The sequence below is a fragment of the Malaclemys terrapin genome, chromosome 23 (assembly GCF_027887155.1).
Source record: "Malaclemys terrapin pileata isolate rMalTer1 chromosome 23, rMalTer1.hap1, whole genome shotgun sequence".
NCBI classification, from domain to species: Eukaryota; Metazoa; Chordata; order Testudines; family Emydidae; genus Malaclemys; species Malaclemys terrapin.
The window spans coordinates 15,745,053-15,759,451 of record NC_071527.1 but is presented as its reverse complement, the minus strand read 5'-3'; the positions used below and the strand labels follow the sequence as shown (position 1 = coordinate 15,759,451).

Genomic DNA, 14,399 nt, shown 5'->3' with positions numbered 1-14,399 from the left:
TTCCTTTTACCTATGCATAGCAGTGAGACTTATTAACCCTTTACAGGTAGAGCAATTGGAGAACAGCTACAAAGAGGGATTTTATAGCTACTGGCTGTCCATAAAAGGGAGCTACCCCCACCCCTCTTCATTTATCACAACACCACTCTAACCATGAGACCCCACTCTCCTCCCAGTGCTGGAGACAGAACCCAGGAGTCCTGAGTCCCAGTATACACACCGCTCTAACCACTAGCAGGGCCGGCACTTCCATTTAGGTGACCTAGGCGGTCGCCTAGGGTACCAGGATTTGGGGGGGGCAGCAATTCGGCGGCGGGGGGTCCTTCCGCGCTCCGGGTCTTCGGCGGCAATTCTGCAGCGGGTCCTTCACTCGCTCCGGGACCCGCCGCCGAAATGCCCCGAAGACCGAGTGCGGAAGGACCCCCCCGCCGCAGAATTGCTGATGACAACCGGGAGTGCGGAAGGACCCCTGCCTAGGGCGCCAAAAACACTGGCGCCGCTCCTGACCACTAGACACAACTCCCCTGCCAGAGCTGGAACAGAACCCAGGAATCCTGACGCCCAGCCCTTTTGCTCTAACCTACCCCACCCCCTACCCATTTAAGATACAGAAGAGGCAACTACTGAGTTTTCTTTTTCTGGGGTTTCCTAAGAGGCCGGCATGCCCCGCACCTCATGTCCACAGAGATTACAAGGAAATTCCAACCTGTTGCTACACTGGAAGGTATGAGGCACTTCCCCCACTCTCCCCCAGATACCCTCCCATCCCTGAATCCACGTCAGCTCTGCGTTGCCAGTTCCTGTCAACCCCGCACAATCCTTGATTTCTTCACTGTTTACCCAGGATTGATGGGAAATAGAGGAATTTTAACTCTCAAACATATTCAGAGATTTCTCCAAATCTGAGGTTCATCGCTTTGGTGCGGAGGATTCTGGGAACCTGTGAGCAGGCGGCACCCCCAGCCTGTCCAAACACATTACTCACGGCCAATTGCACTCTCTTCCCGGAAGTTGGCTTTATTAGCAAACTAATAACCAGATACACCTCTACCCCAATATAACGCGACCCGATATGACACGAATTCGGGTATAACGTGGTAAAGCAGCTCTCTGGAGCGCGGGGCTGCGCACACCGGTGGATCAATGCGTCAGCATGTCTGGCTCTGACACGCTGCTCTGAGTAGCGTGTTAAGGGTGCCGGGCCGGGGCTGAGAGGTTGGATAAGGGGCAGAGGGTCTGGGGGGGGGAGGTCAGGGGACAGGGAGCAGGGGGAGTTGGATGATTCAGAGGTTTTGGGGGCAGGGAGGTCAGGGGATGGGGAACGGGAGCATTGGATAGGGCGTGGGAATCCTGGGGGTGATTAGGGGCAGGGGGTGATTCTCTGGAGGGGGTAGTCAAGGGACAAGGAGCCGGGGAGGTTGGATGGGTTGGGGGTTCCGAGGGGTCAGTCAGGGGGCGGGAAGTAGGTGGGGGTCGGACAGGGGGTGGGGCCAGGCTGTTTGGCGGGGCCAAAGCAAGTTCAATATAACGCGGTTTCACCTATAACGTGGTAAGATTTTTTGGTTCCTGAGGACCGCATTATATCCAGGTAGAGGTGTACCAGGCTTCCGAGGCCAGCTTCCTTTCCCCAGGGTTGGCTGTTTCTCAGGTTCCCTGGTAGGATCGCTGGGTCCCGGGCCGCGCAGACAATGGGCTCTGCGGACGCTGAACCCCTGTAAAACTCAGGCCTTCATAGCTCACACTGGGCACCCCCAAAAATGGAGGTATTCAGAATTAAAGGCTGCTTTTGCTATTTTGGTTCTGAGCATCTTGGCTAATATCACACAGCAAGCCCATGACAGGAACAGAACCAGGTGTCCTGCCCCACCCCCTTCTTCTCTAACCATTCAACCATACTCCCGTAGCAAGGAGTAGAACCCATAGCCCTGACTACTCATCCTCTTCTTTAACCCATAGATCACAGGCCCCTCTCTAAGCTAGGAATAGAACCCAGAAGTCCTGACCCACAGTTCCCTTCTCTAACCATTAGATAACCCTCCCCTACCTCAGCTAGAATAGACCACGGGCCAGTTCTGCCCACTCAATCCCACTCTTCCACACACACACACACACACCCCCGGAGCTGGAAATAGAACCCAGGAGTCCTGACTCCTTAGTTTTGTGTCTTAACCACAAGATCATCTTTCTTCCCCTTCCTGGTGCTTCCTTGATGTAGAAGGTAAACAAGACCTTATGGCACAGACAGGTTTCTCTTGGCAAGTACGATCTCTGTGGATTGTACAGAGCACAATTGTCCCATCCTGCCTCTGTCCCAGCCTCTCTAAGCCCTGACTCTGCTCCCTCCCCCTCACTGCATTGCCAGTGAACGGGCAGGACGTGCAGGTTGTTGAGGGGGTTGTCGTTTGGCTGAATGTCATTAAAAAGGTTCATTTCCCCTCCAAATGTCTGAAAGTCATTCTGGAATGGGGGGGGGGGGCGGGTGTTCCAGACCTCCCAACAGCCCTGGGGTTCATGGGACTGTCCCACTTTCACCCCCCCCCCAAGCCCCCTGCCCTGGTTGGAGTGAACATTTCCTGCATTCTGGGTCGCCCAGAGGGGCTGTTTGCTTTGGGCCCCCAGTTTGAGGAGCCCCCAAACTCTGTGGCACTGCGACCTAGTGCACGGGTTTGCAGTGCTGCTCAGGTTTGGCTTCCCCAGCCCTCTGACGCCACCTATGGAGGGGCGAGTGAGCCAAACGTGAGTGGCATAGTGAGCCCGGGTGCTGGGCTACAACACCACTCACATTTGGCCCATCCACCTCCGTCCAAAGAGGGTGAGTGGGCCAAGCACCCGAGTGGCGCTGCGTCCTGCTTTAGCCACCTGAAATGTTGGGGGGGGGAGTTCTCTGTGCAATACCTAGATAAAACGCGCCCGCGTTACAAAACCACAGGCACGAGTAGGCAGTGAAATGGACCAGAGAACTGAAATTGCCCGTCCTGCCAATAGAGGGCCTTATCTCCTAGATTAGGGGTGGAGGCACATTGCCAAGGGACGTCCTGTACCCCTGGCTATAAATAGAGACCATAAATCCATTCGTCTAGTACCTTCCCCCAGCATGAAATTCACTAAAATCATCCTCTTAAAGTAGCCTCTTCTGCTTCCCGACTGAGCGGCGGGGACGCTAACCCACCCCACCTCCCCTGTCCTGAGATCAAGTTAGTGCTGGGGGTCTGGGAGCTTCTGCAATTATATATTGACCACTGCCCGGGGGTTAGCTCACAACAGAAGAGGCATCCGAACAAAAGGCAGATGTTTCTGGGAGAAGAGGCGTCTTCTGGTGCCATGGGAGGATCTGCTGTCTACCTGCTGGCTGTGTTTGCATTCAGCTTGTCAGCCCTGTCGCAATGATCAGTGGAGATCATAGTGTATGTGTAAGCGGGGGAGTGGTTTAGAAGCTTTCGCAGACAGGAAATGTGGACGTGATTGAGCCTTCGTGCATGACTCCGATAGACAGTCCACGTCTCGCAGGCATACAGCAGAGTTGGAAGCACCACTGCTCGGTAGACCTTCAGCTTCGTTGGCAGGCTGATCCCGCGATGTTCCCAAACGTTGGAGCGCAATCGGCCAAATGCAGAGCTGGCTTTAGCAATTCTGCAGTTTCCTTCATCGTCGATTGACGCTGCTCGGGAAAGAGTACTGCCCAGGTACATGAAGTGGTCCACTGTCTGAAGTCTCTGCCCATTTACAATGATGGACAGTTCTGAGTACGGAGCGTGGGGAGCTGGCTGGTGCATGACCTCAGTCTTCTTGATGTTAATAGTGAGACCGAAGTTGTTGCATGCAGTTGAAAACTTTTCCATACTGGCTTGCATTTCTGGCTTTGTACTAGCATTCAGAGCACAATCATTGGCAAAGAGAAAGTCTCAAAGTACAGTTTCCTTCACCTTGGTGATGGCATGCAGTCGCCTCAGATTGAATAGTTTCCCGTCAGTTCTATACTTCAGGCCTACTCCTTCAGTGCAGTGTTGAAAGGCATCAGTCAAAGTGGCAGAGAATATCATGCTGAACAAAGTGGGTGCTAAAACACACCCTTGCTTGATGCCGTTGGGGTGACTGGGAAGGCCTCAGATGTTTCACCGTCATCCAGGACACGAGCCATCATACCGTGATGAAATTGACGTACCATTCGTATAAATCTGTCTGGACAGCCAAATTTCGACATGGAGTCATTGACTGCAACCTGAGGCATCTTGTCAATGGCCTCATCATTGATGACTGAGGGGCGATTGAGAATTGCTTCAAAGTGTTCATCCCATCTCTGGAGAATCTGCGTCTTCTCTGTAAGGAGCACAGTACCATCCGAGTTCAGGAGGGGAAAGCTCCCAGAAGACTGTGGACCATAGAGTGTGTTGAGGGCTTCATAAAACCGCTTATAGTCGTTCCTGTCCGCATATGCCTGTATTTCATCTGCTTTGGTGCTCAGCCACAAGTCCTGCATTTTGCCCAGTCGGTTCTGTACTGTTCTGCGAGCGTTGATAAAGGCGGTCTTCTTTGCCGCTGAGGATGGATCGTTTTGATATGCACGATGCAGGCGGTGCTTCTCAGCAAGACAGGCCTGGATTTCTGCATCATTTTCGTCAAACCAGTCTTGCCGCCTGCATGTGGAGGGCCCCAATACCTTCAATGCAGCTGTATGGACAGTGTTGCGGAATCGCTCCCAGTCTTTCTCAGCATCATCCTCAATACGAAGATCAGCAAGCTCATTCTCTAGGTCTTCCGCTAGATTTTCAGTGATGCGGCTGTTCTTCAGCTTCGACACGTTGATCCTTTTGAGAGCCTTACAGCCTTGTGGTCGTCTCTTCGGCATGATACGGAGCTTCATTTTGGATACTATGAGCCTATGATCCGTCCAACAGTCAGCGCCACACATAGCTTTTGTAACCCTGACATCTTGTCTGTCCCTTCTCCTGATGATGACATAATCGATCAAATGCCAGTGCTTGGAATGGGGATACATCCACCAAGTCCTGTTACGGGTAGGAAGGCAGAAGACCGTATTGCTGATCAGAAGGTCATGTGCTGCACAAGTTTTCAGCAGTAACAGGCCATTGCTGTTACGCTTTCCCACTCCATTTTTCCTGATGACTCCTTCCCAGGCTGCAGCATCGCATCCGACTCTTGCGTTAAAATCGCCAAGCACAATCAGCTTGTCTATGCGGTGCACTGACGATAGCAGAGTACCTAATTCTTCGTAGAATTTATCCTTCGCATCCTCTGGGTTGTTCATTGTAAGAGCATATGCGCTGATCAAAATAGCTTGTTTTCCTTTTTGAAGCGGAAGCTGCATTGTCATGAGCCGGTCATTCATACCCTTGGGGGAACTGGCAAGTTTCCGAACAAGATGATTCTTGATGGCGAAGCCAACTCCAGATTCGCGACGCTCATCCCTGCTGCGGCCACTCCAGAAGAATGTATAGCCACCACCTGACTCGGACAGCTGTCCTGCATTAGCAAGGCAAGTTTCGCTAAGGGCTGCAATGTCAATGTTGTAGCGTGCGAGCTCTCTAGCGACAAGTGCTGTTCTTCTCTCCGGTCTGTCTGCTGTGATGTTGTCCAGTAACGTGTGCACATTCCATGTGCCAATAGTGATCGGTGTCACTCTAAGTTTTGTTTTTGTTCGACCGCTTTTGTGGGATCCCCGCCAGCCGCGGTATGCTGGCCAGGGTAAGGTGAAGCAGGCAATGTTTAGGGCCCCTTTTCTAGCCCCCTCCTCGTTCTACGGAGGTGAGCAGTGCAATCCTGAATGGGGCTGCTCAGTCGCTCAAGAAGATGCCGAGCTCCACTGCTGCTTCGGTCAGAGAGGAACGACCATTATGCCTGAGCCGCCTATGTGCAGGTCCATGGCTATAGCTCCCAGTGTATTCACACCTGCTGCTTCGTCGCTCGTCCATCACCACAGGACTTGATATGATGTAATATGATATGATATGATGTCGAGACTTGCGTGTGAATTGGATTAAAGTGAGGGAGAGTTGCGCGACGTCAACCTCACTCTCTCTTCCCAGTTCCTATCTGTATCCAGTGGCAGGACAGAAGTCGAGACGGCTGGAGATAGGGCAGGGCGCAGTGGATGACCAGGACGCCTACGTGTCTTGTCCTGCTCTTAAGTGTTCCACAAGGCTTGCTGTCACCGCCTTCCTGACCATTGAACCAGGTTGAACCAGGTTGCCTCAGTCAGCCGGATCCAGCCTTCGTATGCAATGGGTAGACAGGCCCTGACTCACCGAGAGTCTCATACTCATCGGCTACCCTCACCTGGTTTAGCCCGCCAGCCGAGACGGTCTCCGGGGTGGGGCCGCTGCCGCATGCTGACAGCTCCTTGGAGCCACAGGTGAGAGCTGGGTGTCAAGTGGGGACCAAAGTGGATGAGCTACCCACTGATCATTACATACAGTTCAAAGCAAATACAATTTACTAAACAATCAATTTTAAAAATAAGGAAAACATGGAAAAGGTTAAAGGAAAGCCCGTCACCCTGCTCGGTGGCACAGGGACATCACAGCCAGGGTCTCTGGGATGTCAGGGACGTTCAGTCTGTTCCTCACAAGTCCCAGGCCCCTTCTCAGGCCCTGGCTGTGCTGCAGAGACGCTGTGGGTTGGACACTTGCTCTGGCGGTGGCCACACGCCCTCAGGCTCTAGGTGGCAGGACCCTTCTTCCCAGCGTCGCCCCTGCCCCGTCGGGGTTATGATCCCCCTCAAAGTCTGGCTTGCAGGGCGCCTTGGCTGGGGGCATCTCACTGCGCTGGGCCCGCTGCCCAGGGTCCCCCTCGCTCTCCCCAGCTCAGCTTGGACTCCTGCTTTCTCCTTAGCTCGGCCGCACGCTGACTGACCCGGGCAATTCCAGCTAACACAGAGGATAAGGATGGGACCCCCCGGCCTCCTGACTCTCTGATTAGCTGCCTGCCCTGTCAATTAGGCTGACCTGGGGCATTGGCCTCTCCCCATTGTTGCTGGGGACTGTCAGTCTCAAGGTCCTGATTTCTCATCGACCCCTCCCCTTTTCTTTTGCTACTGGGAGCTAGCCAACCAAAACACCCCCACTGAGTGTTAGTAAGGGGACCCCTTACATATTTGTGGGAATGGGGCATTTCCCTGAAGAGACCCTGGCCAACATTCGCAAGAGGGAGTTGGGGGCCTGCAGTTTTGAAACGCCCAACCTGACGCGCTTTCAAGCCCTGATTTTCAGAGGGGCGGGTGCTCTAAAACCCAAGACCCCTTATAAAGGTGCTGAGTCACTGCAGAAAAGTCTGGTCTTTGGACATGGCACAGCAGTGCCAACGCCACGCCTTCCAAAGATGAGTCAGGCCCCCAAAATCACGGGATTGGTTGGACACTCACAAGATTTTTATAAAAACAACAAACCGGAGGTTCTTTTTATTTATCTTTGGGTTTCTGAGCCTTTTAGGGTCCTGCTCAGGCCACATTTTCAAGCTTTCGTCCCCAATCAGCAGTGCTAGAAACTTCCATTTGATGTCAACAAAAGCCGAGATCCTCACATATTCACAGGATTCGGAGAAGCTGGCGGTTCAAGGGAAACACCAAATCTTGCAAGCCGTGCAGTCAAATCATGAGAGTTGGCAACACTGGCCGCATGCTGTCAGTTTTGACTCTGCATGTGGGATGGGGCTTGTGGGTGGCTGGCCTGTGAAGGGCTAGAGGCCTGGGGCCAGACAACCCTAATTACTAAGGAGGCTCCCCTGAGCAGGGGTCAGCTGATTGCCCTGTAAAGAGCTTAGAGCAGCAGTAATGTGGAGAGAGGGGAATTTCTAGGGAGATGGGGCCTTTTGTTCTATTTAATGTTAATCCTACTTCAGTGGGATCAGCTCTGTTGGCTTCAGTCTCAAGTTCAACAGAGTTATCGCTGTTTGTTCTGGATCTAGAGTTCATAGGAACACGTGTTACCACAGGTAAATAACACCAACAATTACAAGAGCGTCTGTCTTTTAGTAGTGTTATTAAAGTTACCAACAAAGTTATAAATGTCACAGCATATACAATTCCTAGAGATAAGTACCACGTACCAGTTATACCTACCGACATACTCACATCCTCCTAGATGCTGTTAGGGTCTGTTGGCCGGCTCATGGATGGATCGATACGGGTGTGGTTCCTGCGGGAGTTTCCCATAGGAAGCTCAATTTTCCTGCTCTGGGCACCCCTTCTTCTTCTGTGAGTCTGTCTATACCTACATCTGCACATGTACATGGAAGTGTCACCCCGCTCTTTCTTACTGGTCTGTGTCCCCTGGAAACACAAGGGACTGTTCTCTCAAAGGGGAGCCAAGATAACTCTGAATGTGGAAAGTGCTGTAGGTATCGGCATAGAAACAAGCCCCTGTTTCTCAAAGGAGCAGATTCGCTCTCTGCGGTGGCCTGGTGCAGATCTCCTCCCCTCTCCCCTGGTGTGGGGCACAATAAATCGAACTGACAAGAGAGAAGGGTCAGAACACAGAGGTAAATGTCTGGGGGGAGAGAATTACACAGGACCTCTACTCCGCGGGTAATTGAAACCCTTGGAGGAGGAGCACTGGGGAGTCCCTCGGTGGACGTCAGGGCGGAAGACGCGGACCAGGAACCCTCTGGAGGGCGACGTTCCCCAGGCGCAGGACGGGCAAGATGGTAACGTGTCGTCTTCTTGTCCTTTCACTCCGGGCACGAAGGGCGTTCTTCGCTGACGCACGAGTGCCACAAAGACCCGAAACCGCACACACGGTCGCTGCGATGGACTGCCCCATCAGCCTGTGACCCCAGCTCTGTTACAGACTCTACGACGGGAAAACATGGTACGAGCCGCAGAAAGGCGGGAAACAGTCTGAGGTGATGGAACCTTGGGGATCGCCCAGTGGCGGGAAAAACCGGTTCAGTCCAGTTTTATCCAGACCAGGCTGGCAGTGGACAGAAGGTCACAAGATGGAGTCACAAGATGACAGTTTTCAGGCTCCATCTTGGATTGCCACAGTGTCCTTCAAATCACTGATCATTGGGTTTGATACCCACACATAATTTAATAAACCGTGTGTAATGAACCAGAGACCAATACAACAGTCCATACCCAACAGGACCCCAAATTCTATAGGCTGTGTAGGTTCTCATTAACGTTGGCGTACCATCTTTATCTTGTGGTTAAGGCATGTGTTAGAGACAATATCTGTTGTTACAGCATTTATTATTTAAATTTAAGACCTTATACTTTCACAATATTACTAGTTGGTACCTCTTTCCCATAAGTTTTTGGGTTATTTCTTGGTCATGGACTTGTGCCATCATTTCTTGTCTCCAAGGCCTAAAATAGTTAAACTAAAGCCTTGCAGTCCTCAGTCTACAGGTTCTTGCGTTTCAGCTTGTCTTACTCATGTCTACTACATAGTTCCTCTAAATACGGATCAATCTTATACTTTTATAATCAACAAATCAACTCCGGTGAACTTACAATGATTTTATATATTATATAACATACTGATTGATCATAACATCACACAATAAATAGATACTAAACTAATATTTGTTAATTTAATAATCCCAAGCCTGAGATGGGCTGTGAAAGGGCTTGTGAGTTATTGTAGAAGCCCCTCGAAAGGGGGACACTGACGCAGGGGGCTGCCTGCTGGACTGGCTTGAGGCCATGAGGGGGTGCATGGGAGAAGGCTGTTGCAACAGGACAGTTCTAAGCACTGAATGTTTGCAAGGCGGAAAAAGGTGACCAGAGTTTGGTGTCACCGGGCTGGGATACAGCACCAGCTGCTCCAATTTTACCTCTGTAATTGACAAGAAATTCGAAGCCAAAGCTGAAGCTGAGGTAAACAGCCCTAATACTCAGCCCTGAACCTGCAAACACTCATGTGCTTAACTTTCCAACTATGACCCGTCCCTCCCCCACGGTTACATTGCTCTCCAGGGAGGGACTGTCTCTTTGTTGTACGGGTGTACAGCACCTACAACCAGGTACCCCCATTTTTGATCGGGGCCTGTAGGTGCTCCTGTGATACACACAATAAATAATCAGACTATAAGATCTTTGGGGCAGGGATTTTTTGGTTTTTGTTCGTACAGTGCCTAGCACAATGAAGGGGGGCAGCTCCTATGTGCCACTGTAATATACCTAATAAATAATCTGAATTTGCAGATTGCTGCAATGTGACGCTGGCTTCTCCCATTGCAAAAAAAGAAAGAAGATACATTGCAGCCTCTTTCTTGCCTGTGAACATAACTAAAACAGCTCTGACAAACAGGCTAGACATAAAAATACAGACACAAAGAATGAGCAAGAAAAGCAAAACATATAGGCCAAAAAAAATTATAAAAACACAAGAGGTGCAAATTGTCTGATTTATTTGCATAATCAAGGCAAGAGACAAAGGTCTCCTGGATTCTGCTTCTGAGTGTGGGAAGCTATGTCCATGTACATGGGAAGTCTATTGGTTGAAACAAGGAACTAGGGGTCTGGACTCCTGGGTTCTATATTCTAAACACTGGACAATATTCCCTCACAGTTCTGAGCAGAGAACCCAGGAGTCCTAGCTCCTAGCCTGATTCTCAGAACAGCTTGGGAATATTTTTTAGAGTTTAGAGCACAACGACCAGGAGTCAGGACTCCTGGGTTCTAACACTCCTAATTCTATCACTGCCCTGTTGTGGGTGAGTCACATGAGCATTCCGTGCCTCAGTTTACCCACCTGGGAATCAAGTATAATCCTTCTCTCTTAGTGGAGCTTTATAGCTGTGAAGTTGTTTCATTCTTGTTGTTACTCCAAGAATTTATTTGGTGTCCATCCCTGTAGTATCTGGGCATGGCACAAAGATTAACTGCAGACGTTTCAGATCTCAATAAGAGATCAGAGCCCTTCATCCCCTCCCGCTGTTTGAACTGACTAGGAAACCGGGGTTGAATCGGATGTGAAAGGCCTGGACTCTTGCAGCTTCGTCTGAAAGGGGCAGGATCATATAGGGGACAAACTCCCGGTAAATCCCTGCGGATACCTCTGGGAAGGAAGCTGGCAGCTTTTTAACTACTGTAAAAACAGCTGTTTAGGACAGGAAGTGAAGGCAAATTCCATATGCAAAAGGAACTGCAGGGGGAAGTGAGGGAGATAAAATGGTACCAAAGTGGACACTGGAGCAAACATCCGGACTCTTGTCATAGTGGCACGTTATCTGTAAATACTACAGCATGGCCAGGCCGATCGATTTCGGCCTTCTTGCTCAAGCCTGGCACCCTGAGCAGCACAGCGCCCCCTTGAGGAGAACACCCACTACTGAGTCACCTCCGCTGCTTCCTAGCACCATGCTGGGACCGTGGGGTCAGCGCTGACTGCAAGGAGCACCCACTACTGAGTGGAGCTGCAGATGGGGGCGGAGCTGGTGTGGGGGCAGAGTGGAGCTCAGTCGTGCTCCCTCTCGGCCCCAGGTGGTGGGTGGGGCTGTGTGGTGCTCCCTGCCATGCGCCCCCCCCACCAAATGTTCCTCCACACACCCCTAGGAGGGCTTGTCCCACAGTTTGGGGACCACTGCTCTAATGGGCCTTTAACACAGTAGTTCTCAACCCGTGGGTTAAGGCATGGATGGTAGCGGGGGTCAGCCATATGTTCTCGGCAGGTTCCATGAGTGCTGTTAATCAGGAGGGCAAGCTGGGAGGAGGTGGCCGTGTGGAGTGTGTCCAAGAGAGACTTCCTCTAATGTTATCTGGAGCATGTTAGCAATTTGTTTGAAGAGATCCTGGAAGGTCCTGAGCTCATCCCCAGAAGTGGGTGGAGGGGGCATAACATTCTCCTCTGGCGAGAAGGAGTTACAGGTAGCAGGAGCTGCCTCCTGATCTAAGATTACTTCCACCTCCTCAGAATTCTGTTCGGCCGGGGCATCTGGTGGCGCTGTGGATTTTGGTGGAGAGTGTCTGTGTACCTCCATGGTGCCAAGCGGGACAGAGCTGAGAAAAGGGACTGTCCCAGCCAAAACGGGTTGCGTGGTCACTCTAGGCACACATAGGTACAGAAGATTTGCTCCCAAATATCCATCCATAGGTATCTAGCCACCCATTCATTCTTGTCCATCCTAATCTATTTTAAGGTGTTTCTCATGCACCCATGATCCTAGTAGCTGGTTACTTATAAAACTATATTGCAGACCACGTAAAGATTGGTAAAAAGTCACACAGAAGGCCAGGATAAGAAATCAGCCTTTTATATATATATATAGAAACAATAAGAAGAAAAGAGAGCAAAACCCCCAAAGAGGACAGGGCTAGAGGCGAGTGTCAGCAGCATTGGGACTCTGAGTGGAGATGTCTCCACCTGAGTGTTATGCTCCATCTCAGCTCAAACTGTCCCCTTGGGGCTGCTGGGAAAGCTGGGTCCAAGTTTAGGTTGGGCAGCCAAACATGGTCATGGCTTCAGAGAACTCAAGGAATTCCTGGCAGAGGCTCTGGAAATCCGGCTCCTGGCAATCGTCCTCGTTGGGCCACTTCTCGATCCAGGTGTCCTTGCCAATGATGTAGGATAGCCTGGGACGGAGAGGCAGAAGGGTGAGCAATGAAGCATCACATTTGTCCAACTTGTTTGCTCAGTTCCTTAGGGGCAGCTGGGTTTGCCTAAGGGCATGGGCAGCGGGTATGGCTGGCCAGGGGAGGCTGAGTCTCCTCAAACAGCCAGGTGTGGCCCCACTCATGCTCTGCCCAGAGCTCCTTCCTGCTTCCCGCCGCTTCCCCCCGGCCACCGCCCATGCAGGCTGCTCCTCTTCCCCAAGGGGGCTAGGGCTGGGGCTAGCACAGGCTGGCCTGCGGCTCGGGACTTGAGGTGGTTGGGTGCCCCTGGTGCTGGGGCCCCCCAGCACTGGTGCTCCCTGGTACTCCAGGGCTGGTGGCGCTTGAGGTGCTGGGGCCACAGCACACGGCGCTCCTGGCCAGGGGGCACTGGGGCCGCAGCACCTGGTGCTCCGGGGCTGGGGACGCTGGGGCTGCGGCACCCAACGCTTCAGGCCTGGGGGCACTCAGGTTGGCCGGCCAGAATGGCCCGGGGCTGGGGCAGGGGGGCTGGCAGCCGTGGTGGTGGGCTTGGGGCTCCAGCAGGAGGGAGGGATAGCTCAGTGGTTTGAGCATTGGCCTGCAAAACTCAGGGTTCTGAATTCAGTCCTTGAGGGGGCCATTTAGGGATCTGGGGCAAAAATCTATTTGGGGATTGGCCCTGCTTTGAGCAGGGGCTTAGACTAGATGACCTCCTGAGGTCCCTTCCAACCCTGATATTCTGTGGAGAACAAGCAAGGCTGGGATCTAGCCTCCCCAAACAGGCAGTTCACACTCCACCAATGCTTAAGGGCCACATCTGACTTCCAGAGAAACAGTGGGTTGCCTCCCCTCTCATAGGTCCTGCCCAGAGACTACAGATCCCAGCATGCGATGCTCCAGATACAGCATGAGGATGGAATTTTTAGCCTCTGTGAGCTGCATTTTTGTTGCTGAAGCTCATTTTTAGGTGCAGTTTCTACCCTAATTATGTATATTTCCACCCAGTTTAAACCTAAGTGATTTAGGAAGAACTGTGGCTAGATGCAGGGACCATGAAATAGCCCTGACAATGTGATTTGTGCTGGTGAAATAGTTGGGTAGCCCCTGCGAGGAATGGTGGTCCAGGGTTAGACTACGAGGCGAACCTGGATTCAATTCCCAGCAATTCCAGAAACTTCCTTTTGGTACTTTGGAGAGGTCGCCTAAGGCCAGTCAGTGGGAGTTAGGTGCCTTAATACCTTTGAGGACCTGGACCTTAGGCTGTCTGTGCCTCAGTTTACCCACCCATTAAATGAGGGTAATAACGCTGTCCTGCCTCCTGTAGTGAGAATAAATACATTCAATATTGTGAGGCTCTCAGAAAGTACAGTAATGGGGGCCTGACAGGTACCTAAAATAGATGGGTAATTAGTTAAGGGCGTGTCTGCTTGAAACTGACTAACGCAGGGTAACCACAGGAGGCTACTTACTCAGCTTTCCTGGGCCACAAGTCGGTGCCGAGTCCCCAGATCAAGTAGTCTTTGTTACGCTCCAGCCTCAGAGACTCCCTGCATTTTATGTGGCTGATGAATTGGCGGGTTTTTCCTTGTGGATTTTCATCAGTCCCTGGGAAGGCGAAAAAAGACGTCACACATAAGAGCAGAGTGAGGAGGAGATAGTATTGGGTGGAGAGGGATGAAGATGAAAGGAACAGAGAAGAGGTGACTCCTAGGTGTTCTCTTGAGATTTCAGTACAAATTCAGCCCCAGTGTGACTGCTACGATAACCAGTCACTGAAGCTCCAGCAGTCATTAGAGACAGGAAGGACAGTCTTGTGGTTGCGGCACCGGGCTGGGCCTGAAGAGGTCAGGCCTCAGCTCCTGTTTCT

General features: G+C 51.7%; 2 protein-coding genes across 2 annotated transcripts in view; both read right to left on the bottom strand.

Moving 5' to 3' along the window:
- Positions 1 to 3,338, bottom strand: part of LOC128828317 (complement C3-like) — an 87,603-nt gene extending 84,265 nt beyond the window's left edge. Inside the window, exon 1 of the mRNA XM_054012875.1 lies at positions 3,260 to 3,338. Within this exon, the coding sequence (XP_053868850.1) occupies positions 3,260 to 3,323 (64 nt within the window). The 5' untranslated portion in view covers positions 3,324 to 3,338. The remainder of the gene's footprint in view (positions 1 to 3,259) is intronic.
- An 8,859-nt stretch (positions 3,339 to 12,197) lies between these two features.
- The window catches only part of LOC128828096 (complement C3-like), a 54,351-nt gene continuing 52,149 nt past the window's right edge, over positions 12,198 to 14,399 (bottom strand). Inside the window, exons 39-40 of the mRNA XM_054012459.1 lie at positions 14,002 to 14,137; positions 12,198 to 12,532 (exon numbers count right to left, since the gene is read on the bottom strand). Coding sequence (XP_053868434.1) covers positions 12,391 to 12,532; positions 14,002 to 14,137 — 278 coding nt within the window. The 3' untranslated portion in view covers positions 12,198 to 12,390. The remainder of the gene's footprint in view (positions 12,533 to 14,001; positions 14,138 to 14,399) is intronic.